The 21040-nt window shown below is 46.5% G+C and overlaps 1 protein-coding gene across 3 annotated transcripts in view; it reads left to right on the top strand.

Annotated features, from left to right (window-relative positions):
- MYCBPAP (MYCBP associated protein) overlaps window positions 1-21040 on the top strand; it is a 1019029-nt gene that overhangs the window by 546471 nt on the left and 451518 nt on the right. For 2 of the 3 annotated variants that reach the window (XM_078654451.1, XM_078654452.1), the window contains 2 exons: window positions 18209-18355; window positions 18733-19206. In XM_078654451.1, the coding sequence (XP_078510577.1) occupies window positions 18209-18355; window positions 18733-19206 (621 nt within the window). The remainder of the gene's footprint in view (window positions 1-18208; window positions 18356-18732; window positions 19207-21040) is intronic. The other variant, XM_078654453.1, reaches the window with a different exon arrangement.

Below are 21040 nucleotides of genomic sequence, written 5' to 3'. Positions count from 1 at the left end.
CCCGACAAGCACTATATCCCCCCTGGAGCAGTCGCAGTAGGGGGAAGTAGGCTGACTGACCCCTGCCAGAGCAGACACAGGTGGAAAGCTCAATAGCCAGACTTCTATTTACCAACTTTGGAGTGAGGTGAGCGCCGAGGGCGCTACCTGCAAATCCCTTAGGGAGGGGTCTGCTCCAGTGGGGGCTCCTCTAACCCGAGGGTGGGGCAGGCTCAGTTACCTGCACCTATAGCGTCTAATCAGATGGGGCAGATATGTGAGGGTGGGGCTGGCTCAGTTACCTGTACCTCCCTGGAGGACAGGGTTTGCTCAGGTGGGGGCAGGACTTACCTGAGGGCGGGGCTTGCTCAGGTACCTTCACCTTCCGAGGGGGAGGGAGGCAGCACTAACGTGGTTCGGGTAGCTGCACTTCCCTGAGGGGAGAGGGCAGCTGGGTCTGGCCAGGTGGGGGGCAGCACCTACCTGCGGGCGTGGCTTGCTTTGGTACCTGCACTGCCCGTGGGCGGGGCCTCAGTCAGTAAGGGCTGCACCCACTTTAGGTTAGAGTCATCTCCCGTACGGGGACCTTCCAAGGATGCGAGGCCTGCTCCAGTGCCGCACTACCTACTCACCAGACCTGTTTCCGGGGTTGGCCTGGTCGTTTCAGCAGGTGGTCTCAGAGAGCAGAGGCCGGCCCGTTAAAAGGCCTGGTTCCAGTTAAATGTTACTATTTGTGCAGCTCATTGAGCTCAGTGGTTTCCTCGAGGCTCTACGGACGCTCCCCGACTCCCCACAAGGCAGACTTGACAGATGCGGATCTGAAGGATTCCGACATATACTTGCCATTTAGGGTGAGTACACGTGTCCAGCCCTGAGGGGAGGAAAGGTAATCCGGGAGGGAAATCCAAAATAGGGCAAGGGGGCAAGAGCTGCCAGCCTACAAAACATCCAGACACCTGACTAAAGAACAGTATATTCACATTTGTATTTTTAAAGAGGCAAAGACGAAATATTGTATGCCCTTGTTGTGCCCGTTCTTTTTTAAATTACAACGTGGAACTTACTATTACGGTAGTGTCTACTGAGGGAGGCAGAAGTGCATTTTGGGAGATATAGTCCTGTGTGTGCTTCCTCTATGGAGCGAAAATAAACAACCCTATCCTTGTCGCTCTTCGCTGTCTCCCCATAGAAGACACAGTGATGTATAGGAGAAATGCATGTATCACCCACCAGGCCTTGCATACATCCGCTCCTCGCCACCTGGTGAACACTGAAGCCTTCGGGAGACAGCGGACGAAATGTTGAAGCTATTTTGTTAGCACCTTCAACCTTTACAAAGGGACTACTCATGGCACAATCGTACTCAGGCAGGGCGACCAGAATAGGGAACTCCCCCTTGTAACTATAACCCCCGCCTCACTGCTGATCTTCAATACAGAGCTGAAAGCTCTTCAACATAAGGACATTTTTACCAGCTGTCCCCTTAGTCGACCTCCCCCTGGTAATGTACCCCCCCACTGACTGTGCGACCTGTATTTCACCTAACCGGATCCTGTGCAATTAACCAGATATTTACACTGATGAAAGCTAAATTGTCCCAGTAAAATGAGAAATAGCTTGTGGAATTATGTACAGGATTACTGATTCCACCAGTAATTCCTAGTTTTTTAAGGCTACACCTTATAAGACATGACAATTCTACCTCCAGGTGTAACTGATACCCCGGCTATAGGTATATTTGCTGTTGTGTTGTAAAATAATATGGAGTTTCAAGAGAGAATGTACTATAGTACAAATGCAATGCAATAGCTTTCGCAATTACAACAAAGTGAGCTATCGCCATCTTCAATCACACCATTTGATTAATGCTTCACGAAGGAAAAAAAACAATGACATTTTCAATGCCAATAGCTCAAAACAATGTCATTGCAAGATCTATTGCATTGTAAATGCTTGTTCTGGTACATGAAACGCTTTGTACTGCGCCCCCCTCAACCACCTTCTGTGTGGATGAAAAATCGATCTCTGCAGGGGCGCACGGACGCCCATCTTGGAGGAAAAAAAGGCACCGCCCCTTTAGTACCTTTGTCTGGGGGCTGGATAAAGCCTTACACACACAAATGGTGCACAGCACATTGGACACAAGGGCTGGGGAGTGGGAGACATCAGCTACTACAACGAGGTTTCCCAGCTGCGCTATCTAATACAGTGGTTCCGCGCCTAACCGATTTGTTGCAGTGCTTCAAATACCAGAATCTAACAGCCCACAATTAGGGAAGGTGCTCTGGGTCCCTACAAATGAGTGTAACCGAAACATGTATATATCACCCGTGACTAGATTCTCGCTTGAGACCTGGGATAGTTTGCCAAGGAAACAAAGTCTTACTACGTTCCCACCAACCTTAGAACCTACTGTTAGGAGCTCTGACTTCGCCCAGGGTTAGTCAGAACCCTTTGTAGTAGCCGTAAGACGCAGGCCTGCTTTTCGTCACAAGACTTCTACCACAACGTGGAGGTCCGCACAATATTCCGTCCGCAAATGGAATCCCAGAAGGAGAAAGGTTTCATTACCTCCAAATAAAGAACCGGATCACAGAGTCCTACATTCGAGAGGGAGCAACAAAGCCACTTATGAACTTAGAAAAATTCCTCTAAGCAATAATATTTACATAACACTTAGGCCCCCATTAGGATGGCGGGCGGACTTTGCCCGCCCGCCACCCTTGCGGAAAACCGGACCGCCCGCGAGCGGAGCGGCGGTCCCGCACTGCACAATAGGATGCGCCCGCCATAGTGGCGGGCGCATCATGCATTTTTAACATTGTGGCGGGCGGTGCTCTCAGCACCGCCCGCCACAATGTTAAAAATGCATGTATGCATTTGCATACACAAAGCGGCAGGCACCGCGCGGTGCCTGCCGCATTGTGTATGAAAATGCAGGGGGGTACCACAGGTACAGTGCACCCCCCACCCCTCCCTTCACCATGGGGGCCCACAGGGGGCCTCCGAAATGAAGACCTCATGCCTTTCCGTGGCAGCATTGCCGCCACGGAAAGGCGTCTGTGCCCATCATAATATGGCTGGCGTGTCTAATAGACACCGCCACCATATTAAATGTTTTCCGTCCCGTTCGCCTTGCGACCGGGGCGGAAAAGCGGCGGACGGTCTTTCCGTCGTCCGCGGTCCCCCCCCCCGCCATCCTAATATGGCGGGGGGAATTTAGGTGCGGATGGGGGGGCTGATTGCCCCCGCCAGGCTGGCGGTGGCTACCGCCAGCCTGGTGGGGGCAATCCGCCTGCTATCCTAATGGGCCCCTTAGTATCCCCAGAGTACGCACTACTTAATACGAAACCGCCCAATTCAGTTTTACATAGCAAGGTCAGTGGGAGAAAGAGCTCACAATCTCGCTCTTTCATAAACAGTGGGATGACATTCTTACATGGACAAATAACTTCGCTTACTGCCTAAGGACGAGAAATCCTCTGTAAAACTGTATATAGGTGGCACACACACCAGCATCAGTGGCGGGGGCACGAAAAATATACACATATACACATAACTAAGGGGCAGATGTATCATCTTTGCAGAGAATTTGAGCAATTCTCTATTAAGGACTCACAAGATGCAATGTATTTAGGCTTTGCAATAATAATTGTGATTCCTACATATTCCTTAATTGCAAATCGCAAATTGCGATTCGCAATTAAGGAATACCTTCCCATTCATTCCTATGGGCCTAGAAATACCCAATAGGTACTTGCAAATTGCGAATGCAATTTCAAGGGTGCAAGGGTGCCAAAAGGACACCCTGTTGCACCCCGAAATATGCATGAGTGCACATGTGGCACACAAACATGCTCTAAGGGCATGTTTGTGTGCAACATGGCACTTTGAAACATGCAAAAAAGGCTTCGTACATCTGGCCCAAAGACACATAATAACACATAACATATACACATACACAAAATACACATGACAAATACACAATACTATAAACATTGACATAAATATACACACAAAAAATCGCTTACCTTACAATGCTGGTCCATGTTATGCAGCACGTCCTCGTTGTTCTGCAGCATGCCTTCCGAGCGCGAAGCCCAAATCCAACTCTCCCATCCAGTCAAGAAGCTGTTCTAAAGCATCTTGATTGGCTGGAGCGGGCTGGCTTCACGCTCCAAAATGCACTGTAGACCTGTGCCTCGTCTCCAACCCAGCTGTCCAAAACAGCTGGGTTGTCCAAAACAGCTGGGTTGGAGAGGTTTGATTTGCACATGTCGGTTTGGCCTTAGCAAGGTAGCCAGTCAAACCAACATGCGCTATGCAAACATAAGTGGCCACCCATCACTGCTGCTAATCATTGGCAGAAGTGACGCACTGACCCCACCCTACCCTCGCACTCCGTTTGCCATCAGAAAGCGTAAAAAATAAAATGGTTTATTACCATTTCCATTTTTTATGCTTTCTGGTAGTAGTATGTGTTAGGGGGAAGAGGGGAAAACACTGCTCTGTTCCCACAGAGGAACGGCCCCTGGCCATCATGTGTGCATGCCATTTATATAGAGTACGGTCAGAGACCTGTTGAAGGCAATGTGCGGAGGAGTGCACAATCCTGCATGTGCCCGGAGCTCAAAGACTTCTGGGGAGCATTATTAAACAGGATTTTAACAGATTGAAGGAGGGGCGGTGGTAAATGACCCAGCGTTCATAATCGTAGGGATTCCAGTAGCAAAGCATACCCAGTATAATCTGTGAAAGGGCAGCATAGGTCACAGTAATAGTGGCCAAAAAGCAATGCTGGACTATGGTGTAGCGCATCAACATCTGAATTATGGCTCCAGCACCGCTGGCACTTACTTGCACATGAAAAGGTGGCGTACAAAATAAAAGAGGACTGGCTTAATAAAATGTGGGACCTGTTTCAGAAATATTTGAATGATTAGAATAGAGGCTTAGAACTCTATTTCTTTTAGATAGTGAGAAATATATGCTAACAAGGGTGATAGCAGAATCAACAAGCATTGGCAAATACAATTTATCTTTCTTTTGCAAGATTTAGATCTATTGGAGTTGTAAATGATAATGTCTTTCATCCATGTGTTTTGGTGTGGAGTGTAGTGTAGAGTGGAATTATGTGGATTGGATTGGAATTGTTAGTTATGGATTTGTGTGTGATGTGGAGTGGATTTGTGTAGTGGAATTGCGTGGTATGGTGAATAGATAAGGGGGAGCTGTAAAAAAATAGATATCAGGATCTGTAGACATCAATATATACTGATGTTAAGCTATGCCGATTTTTATGATACAACATAGTCAAGATATGGTCAAAATGTCTGGAATGCTGAACAAATAAAACATTCACCTCCCTTCTGGGTTTAATCCATTATTTTTCTTCTCACCACGCCACCCCAGTTTGGACCCAGTCATATGCAAATTAGTCTTGACCCTGCTCCCCATAGGAACAGTCCAGCCCCAACTTCCTGGCCAGTTCTTCCCTGAACTGGCAACAAGCATCCTGGGACCAGTTTCGGAGTATCACCCTTCACCAGCCAAGCTAGCTTGAATCCAGTGGCACAGTGAGCACAAGGCCACGTCTGGGCATACCCTTCCCACTTAGGGCAACAAAAGCAAAAAGAACAGATGATGGACGGACCGCTAAACAAATCAAACATTCACCCTCAGTCACAGATCTGGGTTTAACTCATCCCAGTTTGGACTCAGTAACATCAGAATATGCTGATGTGAAAACCTGAAAAGGTTGCATTGCTGGCTCTAGAATGCACTAAACCCAACTGGACGTTTGCGCATATGTGCGTGCCTGCTTGTTTGAGTGTGTTTAGTTATATTGTTGATATGTGTATTTAAATGTATATTTTCTAGCATATATGGAGCATGCATGTTATTTGTTTATTACCCTCCAAGTACATATTTATATTAGCATGTTATACCTCTGTATGGAAAATTGATGGACTATCGGAGTTGGGTGTTGGAAAGTAGGTGGGTTGGTAAATCAACGGCCAGATGTAGATGTTTGGTGGAGCAACAGTGAGTGGTTGGACCAATGGAGGAATTTGGGTGTTTGAAGGATAGTGGGAGGTTAGATGAACACGGACTGAGGTGTTTGTTGGAAGGACAATGTGAGGACGGATGGGCAGAGCTGGATGTTCGAAGGACAGAGGGTGGGTGGATAGATGAGTGGACAAATGGATGGATAAATAACATAAAGCGGGTGTGTGTGTGCATGTGTCTTACTGCATACATTATTGGGAAATTGATAGCAAGACGTGTGCACCGAGTCCCAGCTAGCAACAAGGCACCATATGTAGAAATAGAAACATGCTACTGCAGAATAAATCATGTTAAACGGATTCAGCATTTTGGTACATTTAAAACAAATGGTGATGCAAAAGACTGATCGAGCTGACATGGTGTAGAGTGGAATTATTTGGAGTGTACTTATGTTGTATGGTGTGGATTTATGTGCAGTAGCATTGTATGGAGTGACATGGATTGGAATTATGTGTAATGATGTTGAATTATATTGTTGGATTTCAATTATATGATGTAGAGTGGAAGTTTGTGGGTTGGAATGGAATTGTGTGTCTTTGAATTGTGTGGGGTGTTGAGTGGAGCTATGGGGCTGATTAGGATGGCGGACGGACCTGCGTCCGTCCGCCACCCCAGAGGTGGAGGGACCGTCCGCAGGGGCAGCGGCAGTCCCTCCGTGCAAATTAGGATGTGACCGCCACCCTGGCGGTCACATCCTGTATGTTTAACATTGCGGCGGGTGCTGCTTGAAGCAGCACCCGCCGCAATGTTAAAACTGCATGTTTTACATTTACATGCACAAAGCGGCAGGCACCGCGCAGTGCCTGCAGCTTTGTGCATGTAAATGTTGGGGGGTACCATAGGTACCCCCCATGTGCACCCCCCACCCCCGACACCCTGGGGGCCCGCAACGGGCCCCCAAATGCCGCGGAAAAGCATGTGTCCGTGCACATCCTGATTTGGCTGACGGTGTCTTGCAGACACCGTCACCAAATAGCCCTCCACACCCCGCGGATCAGCGGCGGACAGACCAGCCATCCGCCGCTGGTCCCACCGCAATCCCACCGCCATCCTAATCTGGCGGTGGGTGTTGTCTGTGGCCGCGGCGGTTAATCCGCATTCTCCAGGCCGGCGGTGGCTTCTGCCGGCCCGGGGGATGTGGATTAACCGCCATCCTAATCGGCCCCTTAGTGTTGTGGAATTATGTGGATAGAAATTATGCAGTATTGAGTGTAGTGGAATTATTTTCAGTAGGATTGTGTGTCGTGGACTGAAATTATGTGTTGTGGCATTGAGTGTACTGGAATTATGTGGTGTGGTGTTGAATTATATGGCATGACATGCAATTATGTTATGTGTATTGGATGAAGGTTGTGCGTGTTTTGGAATTATGTGTTGTGGAGGGGAATTATGTGGTCTGAAGTGGAATTGTGTGGAGTGTAATTATGTTGTGTGGTGTGGAAATGTGTGGCATCAAATTGTATGGCATTTTGTGGAAATATGTATCATAGTGTGGAGTGGAATTATTTGAAGTGGAATTATGTGGCATGGTGTGTACTTGGATTTTTGTAGAGTGTTAGTATGTGTTTTGGAGTGTATATGAGAAGTGGGATTATGTGGCGTAGAGTGTAATTATGTAGTGTGGAGTGGAATTATGTGTAGTGAAATTATCTGGAGTTGAATTGTGTTGCGTGGAGAAGAATTATGTGGATTGCAGTGGATTAATGATGTGTGGAGTTGTATTATGTGAAGTACAATTATGAGGCTTGGAGTAGAGTGGACATATGTGGATTTGAATTTGTAGGATTACAATTATGTGGCATCGTTTGGAATTGTGTGGAGCAGAACTGTGCTGTGTGGTATTGTAAGATGTTGAAATATGTTATGTCTAGTGGAATTATGCGGCTAGTAGGGCTGCAGGAGTAAAAGATAAAGCATCTTGTTTTGAACGGCTACTAGGGCTTGAGATGTAAAACATGCAGCATTTGGAAAGGGCCAGTAAAGCAAGTCAAAATTAGTTAATTGTAAGCGGGAAAGTAACGCCACGTATCCTAGATATAAACATAGCACTACCCGACCCTAATGCCCTTCTTTGGAAGGAGTTATATTTTCTTTAAAACTACATTGTCTGTTTGAGCAGGTTCTGTACATGCCTCAGCTTGACAAACAATTACAGCTGGTTGCTTACCTTCGTGCAATAACTGCACTCCACAATGTCACTTGAAGTGTAAAATGCCATTTATTAGGACAAGGCTGCAACATCTACACTTTATTAACAGTACATAAATGCTAAATATAACTTTTCACCTACAATACAGACTCACTCTCCCTTCCCCATTCTCAAAACCACCTCACCTGTTTCACTCTTCCGCTTTCACTAGTGGACCTCTTTCATCTCCCCATTCTCACCTTCACTTTGCCCTCCAAGCATCCTCTCTTGAATGTCTTTCCGCCAACAGTCACCTGTGTACCCCCCCCCCAGGGGTGGATCTTTCGTATGTGACTCACCATCCCTCCAAAGTACCGCCAACTAGGAAACCCCCGTAGGGCGGTTACCTGCCCCACCCCAAATGATCCTGCGCACCTTTTGCCCACTTTTAGTAGTCCCTGCAGCACCGGATGGATTCATTCCACAACTTACTAAATGCATCAAGCATTTCCATCATGTAGTATGCATTCCCCAATTGCAAAAGGTGCACCCCATCGTCCCTGAAAAAGACCGTCTCTTCCTCCTTAAGTCCCATGTGTGCAAGAACCTTTATGTCTCTTGCCTGGCAAAAAAACCCCTCATGGCCCTATTTAATTCCCTGCGGGCCTTTTCAATTGCTCCATGCTTGACGCCCCCCTCCATACTCTGCGTGGCACAAACTCTGTCCAAATTAAACATGTTCCAAAAAAATTCCTCTTTATCTCCTTCAGATTCCTCTGCATGTGTTGGAGTAGTGTCAGTCCTGACAGACAAACTAGATCGTTCTCCCTCAAGTATATCAAAAGCATATCTGGGCAGCTCCTCTGTGGGACCAGCTTCGTCAACCATGGCAATAAAACCCTCCATCGCATTCCACTTCCACCCCACCAACATACTTCATGGTGGTTGCTTCTCAAACCCAGATTACGTCCATACACCTGCTGGTCCCTGTACTTGGCTACCCAGTGTGCGAAAGAATGTTTAACTATCTAGGTAACAGTTTTGGTTCCCGTGCCGTTCACACATCCTGCGGTATAAAAGAAGACGATTAGGCCAAGGAAGAATAAAGACTCACCCTGTGCCCTAGCCCCTCCCGCCCCATCTACACTAAACCTTGTACTATACCCCCTATTTGGGCACATATCTCTCACAACACCTGGACCTCCATCTCCAAATCTGTCAAATTCTGCCCCATGACCACCCCAATTGCGCCGCCGCAGCCCCGATTCAGAAGGATTGTGTGCCATAATTGGCTGGCTCTCTACCAACCGTGCGTAGTGCCATGCGCAAGACCACTAATAGCTGAAAAGCTGTCACTCTATCTCCTGATTCATGGCAAAAAAACCCTGCTAAAGGCCAGCCAGGTCTTGACACATAACTCTGCCATTCTCGCATCGGGCACACATCCCTACATCTACTCTACGTCAACCAAACCCAGCTTCCCCATGCCAGCTTGATCCGTCTTAGAACGACACAACCAAATCCCTAACCGTCCCTGGTCCAGGCGCACCTCCTCGTAAGACACTCCCACCTGTCATGCCACCTCCACAAATCTGAGACCCGCAAACCTCCAAAACACATCCAAATCATACATAATCTAAATACCGACACCTCAAAAGAGGCATAACAGTACTCTGGCAAGACCCCCAACAATTCTTGCAACAACTCAAACATAATGTCCTCTCCCTACACCCCCCCTCCCCCCTCATTTCCGCACCCAACCTTTTAATATCTTACTCAAAATCTCATCCTTGGCAGGATCAAAACCTAGATATAACTTGCTGTAGAAAGATATCATAGCCAACTTTCCCGCAATTGTCGTATGCGATATACCCTTATCTAGGCAACTTAAAACAAAAACTCAAAACTCCTTGCTCCGCGTCCTGACGCTTAATGCTCAGTGGATTGACCCAAAAAGTACCCAAATTCGGACCATGACAGTCTGTAGCTCCATCTTCTACATTCTACCAATGACCTCTCGACCAATCCTATCACTCTCATTCCTCCCCCCCCTCCCCCTCCCAGGCTCAGATGTTATCCAGCAGCTCTGTCATGCATTCCTCTGCTCCGGGCGCCAGTACGCAGAATTGTTGCCACTGTGAATGAGACATTGCATTCACAATGTCATTGTTGGCCCCCAGCACATGCTTAGCTTGGAATACAACATTCAGTGGCAAACACATCAGCATGAACTTTTGCAACAGACTCAACACCCTCAAATCCCTTGCCTTTTGTCTGTTCACCAATTCCACCACTGTCATTTTGTCCACATGGAATAGCACCTTCTTGTTTTCGAGTTCTGCACCCCAGACAGCCAGTGCCACCAACAGTGGAAAAAACTCCAAAAATGCAATACTTCTCCCTCGCTTCAACCAATGTGTCGGCCAACTCTCTGCACACCATTGTCCATCCCAGAACAGTTCAAAACCCAAAGATCCTGCTGCATCTGAATTTTTTTACCTTCCAGACCTTGTTCTCATTCACAAAATATGACACACCATTGAAATCATCCAAAAACTTTTTGCCACACCCACAAATCTGCTCTAACTCCCAGCGAAATCCTCACCCTTTCTGCGGCAGCACTGCCCCTGACATGGCCATGCGTAGGCGCTGGCAAAAAGTTCTCCCCCTCTCACCACCCTGCATGCAAAGTTCAGAAAACCCAGCAGCTTCTGCCCTGCTCTCAGCTCAATTCTCCTCTCACCCATCACCTGTATCAGTAAAGCCTGAATGTCCTCCATTTTTTCTTTACGCAGTCGCACCACACAACGTACCGAGTCCAGCGCAATACCCAAAAAGGTCAGGCTACAACTGGGCCCGGCCATTTTTTCCAGCGCCTAGGGCACCCCAAAGGACTGTGTTAATCTTTTGAAGTGTTGTAATGCCCTCTCACAATCCCCGGAGGCTCCCCTTTCTATGAACGAAAAATCATCCAGGTAATGACACACCCCCGGTGGCCACTGCTCTTTGTGAATAACCACTGCAGAAATGTACTGAACGTTTCCAACAGGGTGCAGGAAATTGCGCAGCTCATTGGCAAGACTTTGTCCACATATATAGCCCCACCAAATTGCATACGTAGTAGCGGAAAATTCACAGGGTGTATGGGCAGTAAACGAAAGGCAGACTTGCTGTCGCATTTTGCCATTTCTGTTTCCTGACCACACACCGGCACCAGGCGGATGGCATCATCCACTTAGGCGTACAGCACCCTGGAGTCTTCCTCTCCAATGAAATCATTGACTGACCCCCCTTCTGACCAGTATATGTGGTAAATCATTCTGAACTCCCCCGGCTCCTTTTTGGGCACCTTTCCCAAAGGTGAAATGATCAAGTCCTCCAGGGGCCAATCCGTAAGTGGACCATCAATCCTACCCTCCTCGACTTCCTTTTTAAATTTTCCGGCTACAACCTGTGGCAATTCTTTATCTGATTTCAGATTGTCTGCCCATCTGTGACCCCGTGGACCCAGATATCCTACCCGAAACCCCCCCAAAGAGACCCCTCTGCAGTCGTAGTGCCGCCTCCCTGTGGGTATAAATAGAGAGCCATGGGCCAATGGCCTCAATACTAACAGGGGTAGGGGCCCTTTGGCCCAGACTGCCCCTGTCCTTTAGTGGGCTTTCACTGCTCTGCTGGGGTGGCCAACATGAAACATTGTGTAAGTGGATGCCTCCCCTGCACTTGGAGCATTTATGCTTAAACTTACATGGGTGCCTGTAACAGAAACCTTTGTTAAAGTTCCAATATGCCCATGTGTAGGCCCCCACCAGCTATGGGTTGAAACCTGATCCTCCTGCCCCGGAACTAGACCCTCCCGCTCCTTGATGAGCGGGACGTGCCTGAAAGGATGGATAAGCCACTGGCAGGCCTCTGGCTGTATGTGTGAATGCTGAGAATTGTGTAGAGGACATCCACTGCATCTATAGTTCTTGACCTACCTCACCCCAAGGTTTATCTGGGTTGATGCTGACACTGGCCCTAAATTCCTCATGGTAGCTCAGCCAGGCGAAACCCCCAAAATGCATCTGTGCCTCTCAAATAATATCCATGTTCTTCAGTAAGGCAATTGCCCTCTCCAAATGCCTCTCACAGTAAATGCTGACATAAATTAGGAAATCAGCGGTCCAGTTTTCCATGTTAATAGGCACCCTCGGCCTCTTGTCAACTCCCACTCCTCTTTGGAGCCCTCCTTTACTTGTATCTCTCTATGGAATAATTTGAAAACATCGACATGTTCATGTTTCCATATCCTGTTTTTTACGACAGATGCAATCCCAATGGCATCTCCAGCCCCATGTGTGGTAATGTTTAGCGATGTTTATCATTCGTTTTGTCCTCTTTCCCTTCAGTCCCTTCTACATTGTCCGTCTACACACCTGCACCCACCAAATACTTGGCACCGGATTTTCCTTTCGCCAACGCAGGCGCCGCAGCTGCACCTGTTTTTGTTTCCAAGTCTCACTGTCTCGTCACCCACACCCACACCCACAGATTGGCAGTATTTCTATTTAACGCCCTGGTCTCCCTCGTTCCATGCCGTCCACCAATCCCCATTACTTGACAGTCTGCCTTGGACCTCCTTGTCCTTGCCCAGCTGCTGCTCTTCGTCTGGTCCACGGGTTTCACCTTGTCTTTGGCCACACGTGCCTCCTGTAAAACACCAATCTTTCTGGTTGCCTTTCCCACTGCCCCAGAGTGTCCCGCAGCCTCGTCCTCATCATCATGCACTTCACCCTCTTCCCACTCGTTGCTCTCATTCCTGTAATCCAGCACATTCTCAGCCTCACTCTCCATTGCACCCCACACCTTGTCATACACCACTCTCTTCTGGCCCATAGCATTCATGCCATTCTTTCCGGTGCACTCCTTCACTGCTGTGCGCGCTGCGTGATCCCTCACTGGAGGGTAGGCCACAGCGGACCCCCATGCTTCTTCCGACCAGCATCCCGTGGCCGTCATGCGCCCGCTGGCATTGGCCCCCTTCCTGCTGGCCTCACCTGCTAGTGTTGATCCACCCGCCATGCTGCTCCAACCTGGTTGGGGTCCTGTGTACCACCGGGCCTCATCACCATCCTGGCTCTCCCTCTCCCCCTCTCCTGGACGCAGCTATCTGAAACCCAGACCCACATGCCCCACTGGCCCCCCCACCTGTCTCAGATGCCCCCTCACCTGATGCCCTAAATGGGGGGTCCCTATCCCCCCTCCCATGGGCAACTGCCGCTGCCTGCTATATGGCTTCACACATCCTGGCCCACCACTCCTCATAATAATGAGGCGCTGCTCCCTCATGCGTGCCTCCAAGTCCATACCCTCCCATCTGGGCAACAACAGGGTAAAATCCCCCCTCCCCCTCCATCCTTGCTTTGGCCCACTATGCCTTTTCAGCGTGTGGCGGTTCCGCTTCACATGCCGCCACAGCTGCAGCAACTCCGGACAGATGCCAACTGCGTGGGTCGTACCATGCCAACCCATGCCTGATCTAATACCTCAGGCCTCAGGAGATCCGCTCGGCCCAACAGAAGCAAAGCGGTCCAAACCGCTTCATTTTTGGTTGCCGCCATCGCAGGGACACCGGCACCCAGAAGGTAGGCTCAATCTAAAAACACTGCACTATCAGGTGGAATGCAGCCACACTATCTCTGTTCCAGAGCTATCTAGACTACTATGCCCAACCTGAAAACCCCACTAACTTTTCTATAGCCTCCCCGTGGTGCTAGGTGTCAGGAAGAGACCGAAACCTCCTCCCCTGACACCTTTATACGCTCCCTACTCCTGCCCCTTACCCTACTCTTTTTACCCCCTCCCCACCTTGTCCCTCCTGCTATCAAGCGAAGTGCCCCAGAGGAGGACTGATCTTCGACCTTCACTTCCCCCCGGGCCCTGCATTCTCTCGGCCCTGTGCTCCTCTCCTTTGCAATCACCACACAGACAGGAAGGCCAGCCATTGTGTCCTGGGAAGAGAATATTAGCAAAGCCTGTGCCTTCCTTCTTCCTCACCGCCTGCTTCTCCAAAGCAATTCCATATCAGCAATTCCCCAGCAAGCCATTCATGTTAGCAGTCTTGGAGAGACAGGGATTTGGTCCCTGATTTCTGGCCTGGGTGAGACTTTTATACTCTGAACCACTAGCCCAAGTGTCAGTAAACAGCGCCACCTCAAAAATGATCCTGCTGCGCAGAGGTACTTGGCAGGGATGTCCTCTCTCCCCATTGATTTTTGCACTGGTGCTTGGACCACTTGCTATATGGATATGGGGAGATGAATTGATTAAAGGATTACGATGGACGGAGGAATGGGGTACAGGATCTCCCTTTACGCGGATGATATTCTTCTATACATAGCGAACCCAAGTGCCACACTCCACAGGCTTCTGCATATTTTTGACCTGTATCGTAAATATTCTGGATATACCATCAATTGGGATAAATCGCTAATATATATACTTTGGGGTGTCCCCCGCGTGTTCCCTGGGACGGCGCAGTAAAGGTGGTCTTGGAAGGTTTCCGGTACCTAAGGATTTACATAACTAAGGACCCTAATACTTTCTATGATCAAAACCTTAACCCCCCACTGAAATGCCTGAGGAGCGATGTGCAACATTGGAGAGCCCTGTCTCTCTTGGGAAGGGCATCTCTTTTCAAGACGATGGCCCTTCCCTGCTTTCTCTACGTCCTTCAGAACTCCCCGTATCTGGTGCAGAGTAGGTATTTCCAGTCAGTGAATGTTGTGGTTTGCTCACTCCTTTGGGAGGAGGGTGTCTCCCAGGATTTCTCTCTCAAAATTAGCCAGAAGCTGTTATGATAGTGGTATAGCACTTCCTGCCATCCAGAAATATTATTGGGTGGCCCAGCTTACTGTAGTACTGTCTGCCTACCCCCCTGATGAGCAGGCATACAGAATGGACCACCACACCATGCTGCCAATGGGCTATCTCAGAGTGTTATATGGAGGGGGGAAGAATGCCCAGCCCACGTCAGTCACAATACATGCCTGGCAGGAAGCATCGGCGGCCTTAGGCTGGCATAATAAACTCACATGATTGACCCGCTATGAGACTCTGTGAAACTTGGCCTCTAGCAAAGCAGTGAGGCTTCAATAAATGGGACCTGATTAGCATCTCGAGGGTGGGAGACTTGTGGGTGGGGCAGAGGTAATTCTTTTTATGGACCTCCAGAGAGACTACCAATTGGCACACTTTGAAGCATTTCACTATCTCCAGGTCCGCCACGCGCTGAGGTGAGTGCTGCCGAGAAGAGAGGAATTCTCGGAATATTCTTCTATGAGGGACAGATTACTGGACGATTATATGGCAAAAGGAGCGATATATCTTACATACTGCAGATCCTAAATAACTCCCCTGAACTCTTATCCGCACTTTGAGGCCACTGGAGACCAACTTGGGTAACCTGGAGGACGATAGTTGGCAGGAGGCTCTGGCATTCCCTAAGGAGGTGGCCATTAGGTATCGATTCAAACTAATACAGCTCAAAATTCTCCACAGAAATGTTTTCCCCTGTACCACACTAGTCAAAATGGGGAGGTCTGAGTCGGTGTTATGGAACAGGGATGATCTGCGGGCCAATGAGGTGTGCGGGGCAGATGAGACACTATTGAGGGGCCCATTTGGATGAAGATGACCTATAGGCAAAGGGCGGGGGCCAGACTAGCTGGGGAATGTAATTATCATCTCAAACCACCCATTCTCGGACAATAGATTTTTAGTCATTTCATGTACCGAATTGTCGATGCACTGCTATGTTCTGCAGTATAAAGATTTTTAAAAAACAATTCCTCAGCAAACGTCGTGGATGGCGGAAGAGGCTGCGAATTCCACTCCCTCTGATGTCAAAGTGGCAGCTTCCCAGTTCTTTTTCACACTGCCTATGCAAACAAGATCCCAGTCCTACCTCTGGAAAGGAAAAGCAGCAGGGAGAAAGAAGGAGCTGCACCGTACAGAACAAAACAAAGTTGTGTGTGCCACACTAATCAAGAGCTAAAGCGAAGCGTGCGGCGCTGATCAAGGGAAACACACTAAGTAAAAACAAGTACACACTTGAACCTTTTGCAAGGGAAATTCTGTTTTTAATAGCACCCACCCCAGTCAATTATTATATCTTTTTTTCCAAATTGAAGTGCCAGTTCCGATTTTAAAACTAAACTTTCATAAGGGAAATGTGGCCCTGGAAGCCCAAAGTTGTACTGCTTATCCATGCTACCGCTGGAGGAGTCTACTCATAGAGAGGTGAGTGGGGGATGCACCTCAGCAGTGGCGGTGGCTGCAGCAGTGCCCAAAGCATGTCAGGGCTTGGATCTACCTCCGGTTGCACTTGTGCCAGAGAAAAAAATTAGATTGGGGTTGTTTCTAGTCAACAGCTTTTACAAACATGAGCAGAGGCAAAACAAAAAAACTGTCCACACAAAGTAGCATAAATAACAAAATGAGTAAGACCACATGTAACAGGGTATTTTCCATGAGAGGTTCCAAAACACCCAAAGGAGGGACTAATAAGCATATTAACCAAACAAAAGCAGGCATTTACAGAGGGCACTAAAAGGAACCAATGAAAAAGATGGGAGGTGCTTGAAGCGTACATTGTAGATACTGTATTTCTCGAAGAGACAACGCATGCACTACCTAGCGAAGATATAAAAATGGATGACGGGGAAGTGAAATTCAACTAAACTGTTCTCCAAAGTAATGGTTGCTGGGGTGGGGGAGAAAGAGTTCAGAAGGTGGGTGTTTAGGTAAGGGAAAGATGTTGATTTTCGATGTTTTAACAACAGAAAGACCTGTCTGAAGTTATGTAATTTTAAAACTCAGTAAAAGTGATTGAAAGCTAAAACTCTGTACCCCTTCTTGATGCACTCAGCTGTGCTCAGGCAAATATATTTCATATTCACAAACTAATAAAAATTGTACAACTAGGCTTTCCAGCCCAGATTACCTGTATTCTGCATATATGGTTTTCCTAGATCTTTCAAAACAACAGTTAAAGGTAGAAATACATTCTACAAATTGTAAATATGCCCTTCACCTATGTCTCTAGGTACACATATACACTTAAAGATCATGGTATGTTTTAGGTATCAGTGGAAAAGATTTTCTTTCATTACAACGGCGTAGTGCTCATTTGTTCAAACGCTTGATTTAGCAGTTTGACACTTATGTTAATTTGAAAGTAAAACCTTTGTCTTTTTTAAACAGACCACATTTGGCTGAGAGGTGTTTAGCATGCCGCACTGACTACACTGTCTGCAGAGGTCAAAAGTACCAGATGCAGAGTGCTGAACGTCCATGGTTGGCCACTTTGCTACTGCAGAAAACACAGATAATCAGGACTGGATTTCCAAAGGACTGCCTTTTTGGCCTCCTTGTCAAAGCCTTTGTTAATTTCCCTAATCTCTAGTGTTATGGCATAAATCTCTTATTAGTTTCTAAGAAATATAAAAATACAAACATGGACCTCACCTATATCTACTGGCCGGTGAGGTATAATACAAGCGTTAGAAAATAGAAAAAACTAGGGTACGTAGCGGGAAGGAAGTATCATTGGGGGAGTAGGTCAATCCAGTCAAACATTTTCAGGGCTAGAGGGGGAAGAGAAGAGAATGAATAGTAAATGCTGGTGAGGGAAGAGAACTGATCGATTGTTCTAGCTGCCATGAGGAAGCAATGGTATTAGGTTGCGGGGAAAGCATGGAAGTCTCTAGTCTGCTCTTTCTCAGTCACACATTGTTGGTCTCTATGCTCGTGAGTCAAAGTGTTTGCAACTCTATGCCGGGCAAGTGAACTCCTGGAAGTTTCTCAAAAGGAATTGTATGAATGGACCACATATCTTGTCAATTTGCGGGAGTTTGTGGTCTACAACAGCTGTCAGTTTTCCATACCTAGTAAGTCCTATAGTTTATGTAGCCAGTCAGTATGCATCAGTGTTGTCTCTGTGCCCTATTGCTGACATCTTTCCTTTTCTCTCTCTGCCCCTTGTCTCAGAGTGAACTGGAAGCTAAGGAAGCGGTTGTTATTGCAGAGGAGCTGTTGCTTGATTTGCTCAGCGGTGTACGGAGCCCTGAGCGACCACCGTCACCAATAAATACTTATGTTTCAGAGGAGGACTTATTCAGAATGAAGAATCCACAGGTAGGAACATGTTAATAATGGGTGATAACTTGCAAAAAGCAAGTTACAGATGCCCAATAATGGGTTTTGAGATGTTTGTATATGGAGTTGATACCCAGGACAGTGATGACCTCCCCATATCTATTAAAGTAAGCCTCTTAAGATCCAGATTCCGGGTTGCTTTTTGTGTGAAGAGACAATAGAAGATTCAATATTTCTTTTATGTATTCTTTAGTATATCTTGGGAATTACAAACAACAATAGGGAAAGCAAAGAGCGAGTATGTGTATTTTGTTTTCCTCAGGCATGCTTTCCTGGCTCTTTTTACACTTCAGCTATATTTTTTCCTCTCTGTTTCATGTCATCCTGCACTTTTCTTCTGCTTCTTTTGTTAATAGTTATACTACAAAGATCATGTGGTGAGAGAGATGCATGGAGTGTGGAAGCACCAAGTGGATTTTCCCACAGTTGAAGAAGATGAAGATTCGAAAATCCACCCCACTGAAGTGGGTGTTGATTCCAAGATGCTCTCCGTCACAGAGGTTCCGGATCTCAAGAATCTTCCATACACAGAGGTCAGAGATTCCAAAACTGCCCCTAGCACTGAAATCAGACACCCCAAGAGCTTACCTTCTATTGAGATTAGGGACCTCAAAAGTCCCGCTCCAGAACAAGTAAGGGATTTAAAAGGTGCCTCTGCCACAGAGTCCAGTAGTAGTCAGCATCCCATCAAAGACAAGAGTTCCACCATCGAAGAGGTCAGAGGTACCATGAGTCTTGCAATTCGAGAGGTCAGGAGCCACATTATCCACCCAGAGAAGTTAGAAGGCCCCGCCTCTTCCTGGAATCTGTCATTGGATGATTTCAAACAGGTGCCGGTGCTCTATTTTTAAGTTTCTTATGTTGACTGTATGAAGGTTACCATATGTTTTGCAGCTGGCAGGGTGGTATTAATAGGAGTGTGTTCAGTAAGGTCTCTGTGTGCTTGAATCGGTCAGTACATCAAATATCCTTATGGATACTTTATAAAGTAGAGTGATAATTTAACTTTTAGTAATTGTGTAAGTAACACGATTTTTACTAATCTTCTTCTTGGAACAAATTGCTCTGAGCAAAGTGACCTATCCCTCACATAATCGAACCTGAGGCTCTGTGGACAACTGAGGTTTGAGCCAAACTGCAGTGAGTTCTAAGCTCACACTTGTTAAGAGTATATGACCTTATGCTATGCATGAATATGATAGAGCAAGCAAATGTGTTTGTTACTCTTGCACAGCACACAAATACACTTCTTAAACAGCTAAGGAAGATAACATGATTAAATATAAACCTCACAGGATATGCTAAGTGTATCTTTTAACTTTTCCATGTTTTATTAGCCATCTGCTTGATTTTTAATATTTTAAATAAAACAAAATCATCTAAATCCCAAACAACCCTACTTCAGTAGGTTGAAGTTGAACGAGGGTGGGGAGGTTGGGGCAAAAATTGATTCAGTGAAAAATTTGTTAAGGATTTTTTAAAAGGCCGTGCATTATTTATATCATACAGTTTATTCACATTGTAATAAGAGTGCAGCTATCTGCCAACACAAGCTAAACATGGAATAAAAAGATAATTTGATACATATTCTGAACAATACATACAAGTCACAAATAATGAAACAATCCAACAACCTTTCGTAAAGACCCAATCAGGTAGTACTATGTAAGTAAAACAGGGCTAATGAATTAGTCATAAAATTCTAAATACTTAGACTAGGTGTTTTTAGAAGTTAATGTATACCCCTGGGGTGGCTAGAAACACTTTTCTGGGGGTTTTGCATGGGCTGATCATTTGTCCAACAATCAATTTTCACATGTTCAGTATAATTCGTTTTGCAAGAATTAGGCTTGTTGCAAACTACTAGAAACAAAATGTATCTGTTATATACTCGAAAACAGGCCATTTAAGAGCAAGAATGAATTGTTCAGGAGGAGCTACAGTTTAGTAATTGAACTAACTGTAGACTTTACTTCCTCCAAAAACTCGAGGACTGTTTATTTACTCCTAGATACCCTGTATTTTCCGGTATGATGAGTCTTCTTTGAGGTGTGTGTTGTAAAGCTTCTAAGTTGTCAAATACACTAGCAGAAATATTTTGTGTTGTATTAGAAGTTGCAGGTCAGGACAATGCTTTTGTTGAAGACTGGTAAGCCATTCCAAAGTGAAGAACTCATAAGTGTTGATCCTAGTAGAAGCCATCAAGACATTTGATTCCCACGTTAACAGAGAGGTTCTGTGTTACTTTTACGGTTGATAGTTAAGAGGGCAGAAACTAAATCAGGATACGCAGTTTTCCTCTACGTAGACAGTGATGAGCTTACTATAGTACATTAAGAGAACTTCTATGTTTTTAAGACGTCAGAGGCTACTATCTTTCTGGTGTTTAACACCTGAATAGTGTAAACAATTCTGAAGTTCCTCCAGTTGTTCAAATTAATTGATTAACGGTGCAGTTTTACATACGGATTGCTCACTTCTTTCACTTAGATAAACTTCACACTCACTCACTCACTCTCCCTGAACACTCGTCTAGCAGAATTAACTCTTGTTAACATTATCACATTTGGAGAAACGGAAGGGTATAGAATATTATCTTAAGCCGTTATTCTGACGTAGTGGATTGGGGTCTCCACATTTTTTTGAATATGTGTCAGTTCCTGC

The sequence above is a fragment of the Lissotriton helveticus genome, chromosome 7 (assembly GCF_964261635.1).
Source record: "Lissotriton helveticus chromosome 7, aLisHel1.1, whole genome shotgun sequence".
NCBI classification, from domain to species: Eukaryota; Metazoa; Chordata; class Amphibia; order Caudata; family Salamandridae; genus Lissotriton; species Lissotriton helveticus.
This window is presented reverse-complemented; position numbering and strand designations above follow the sequence as displayed.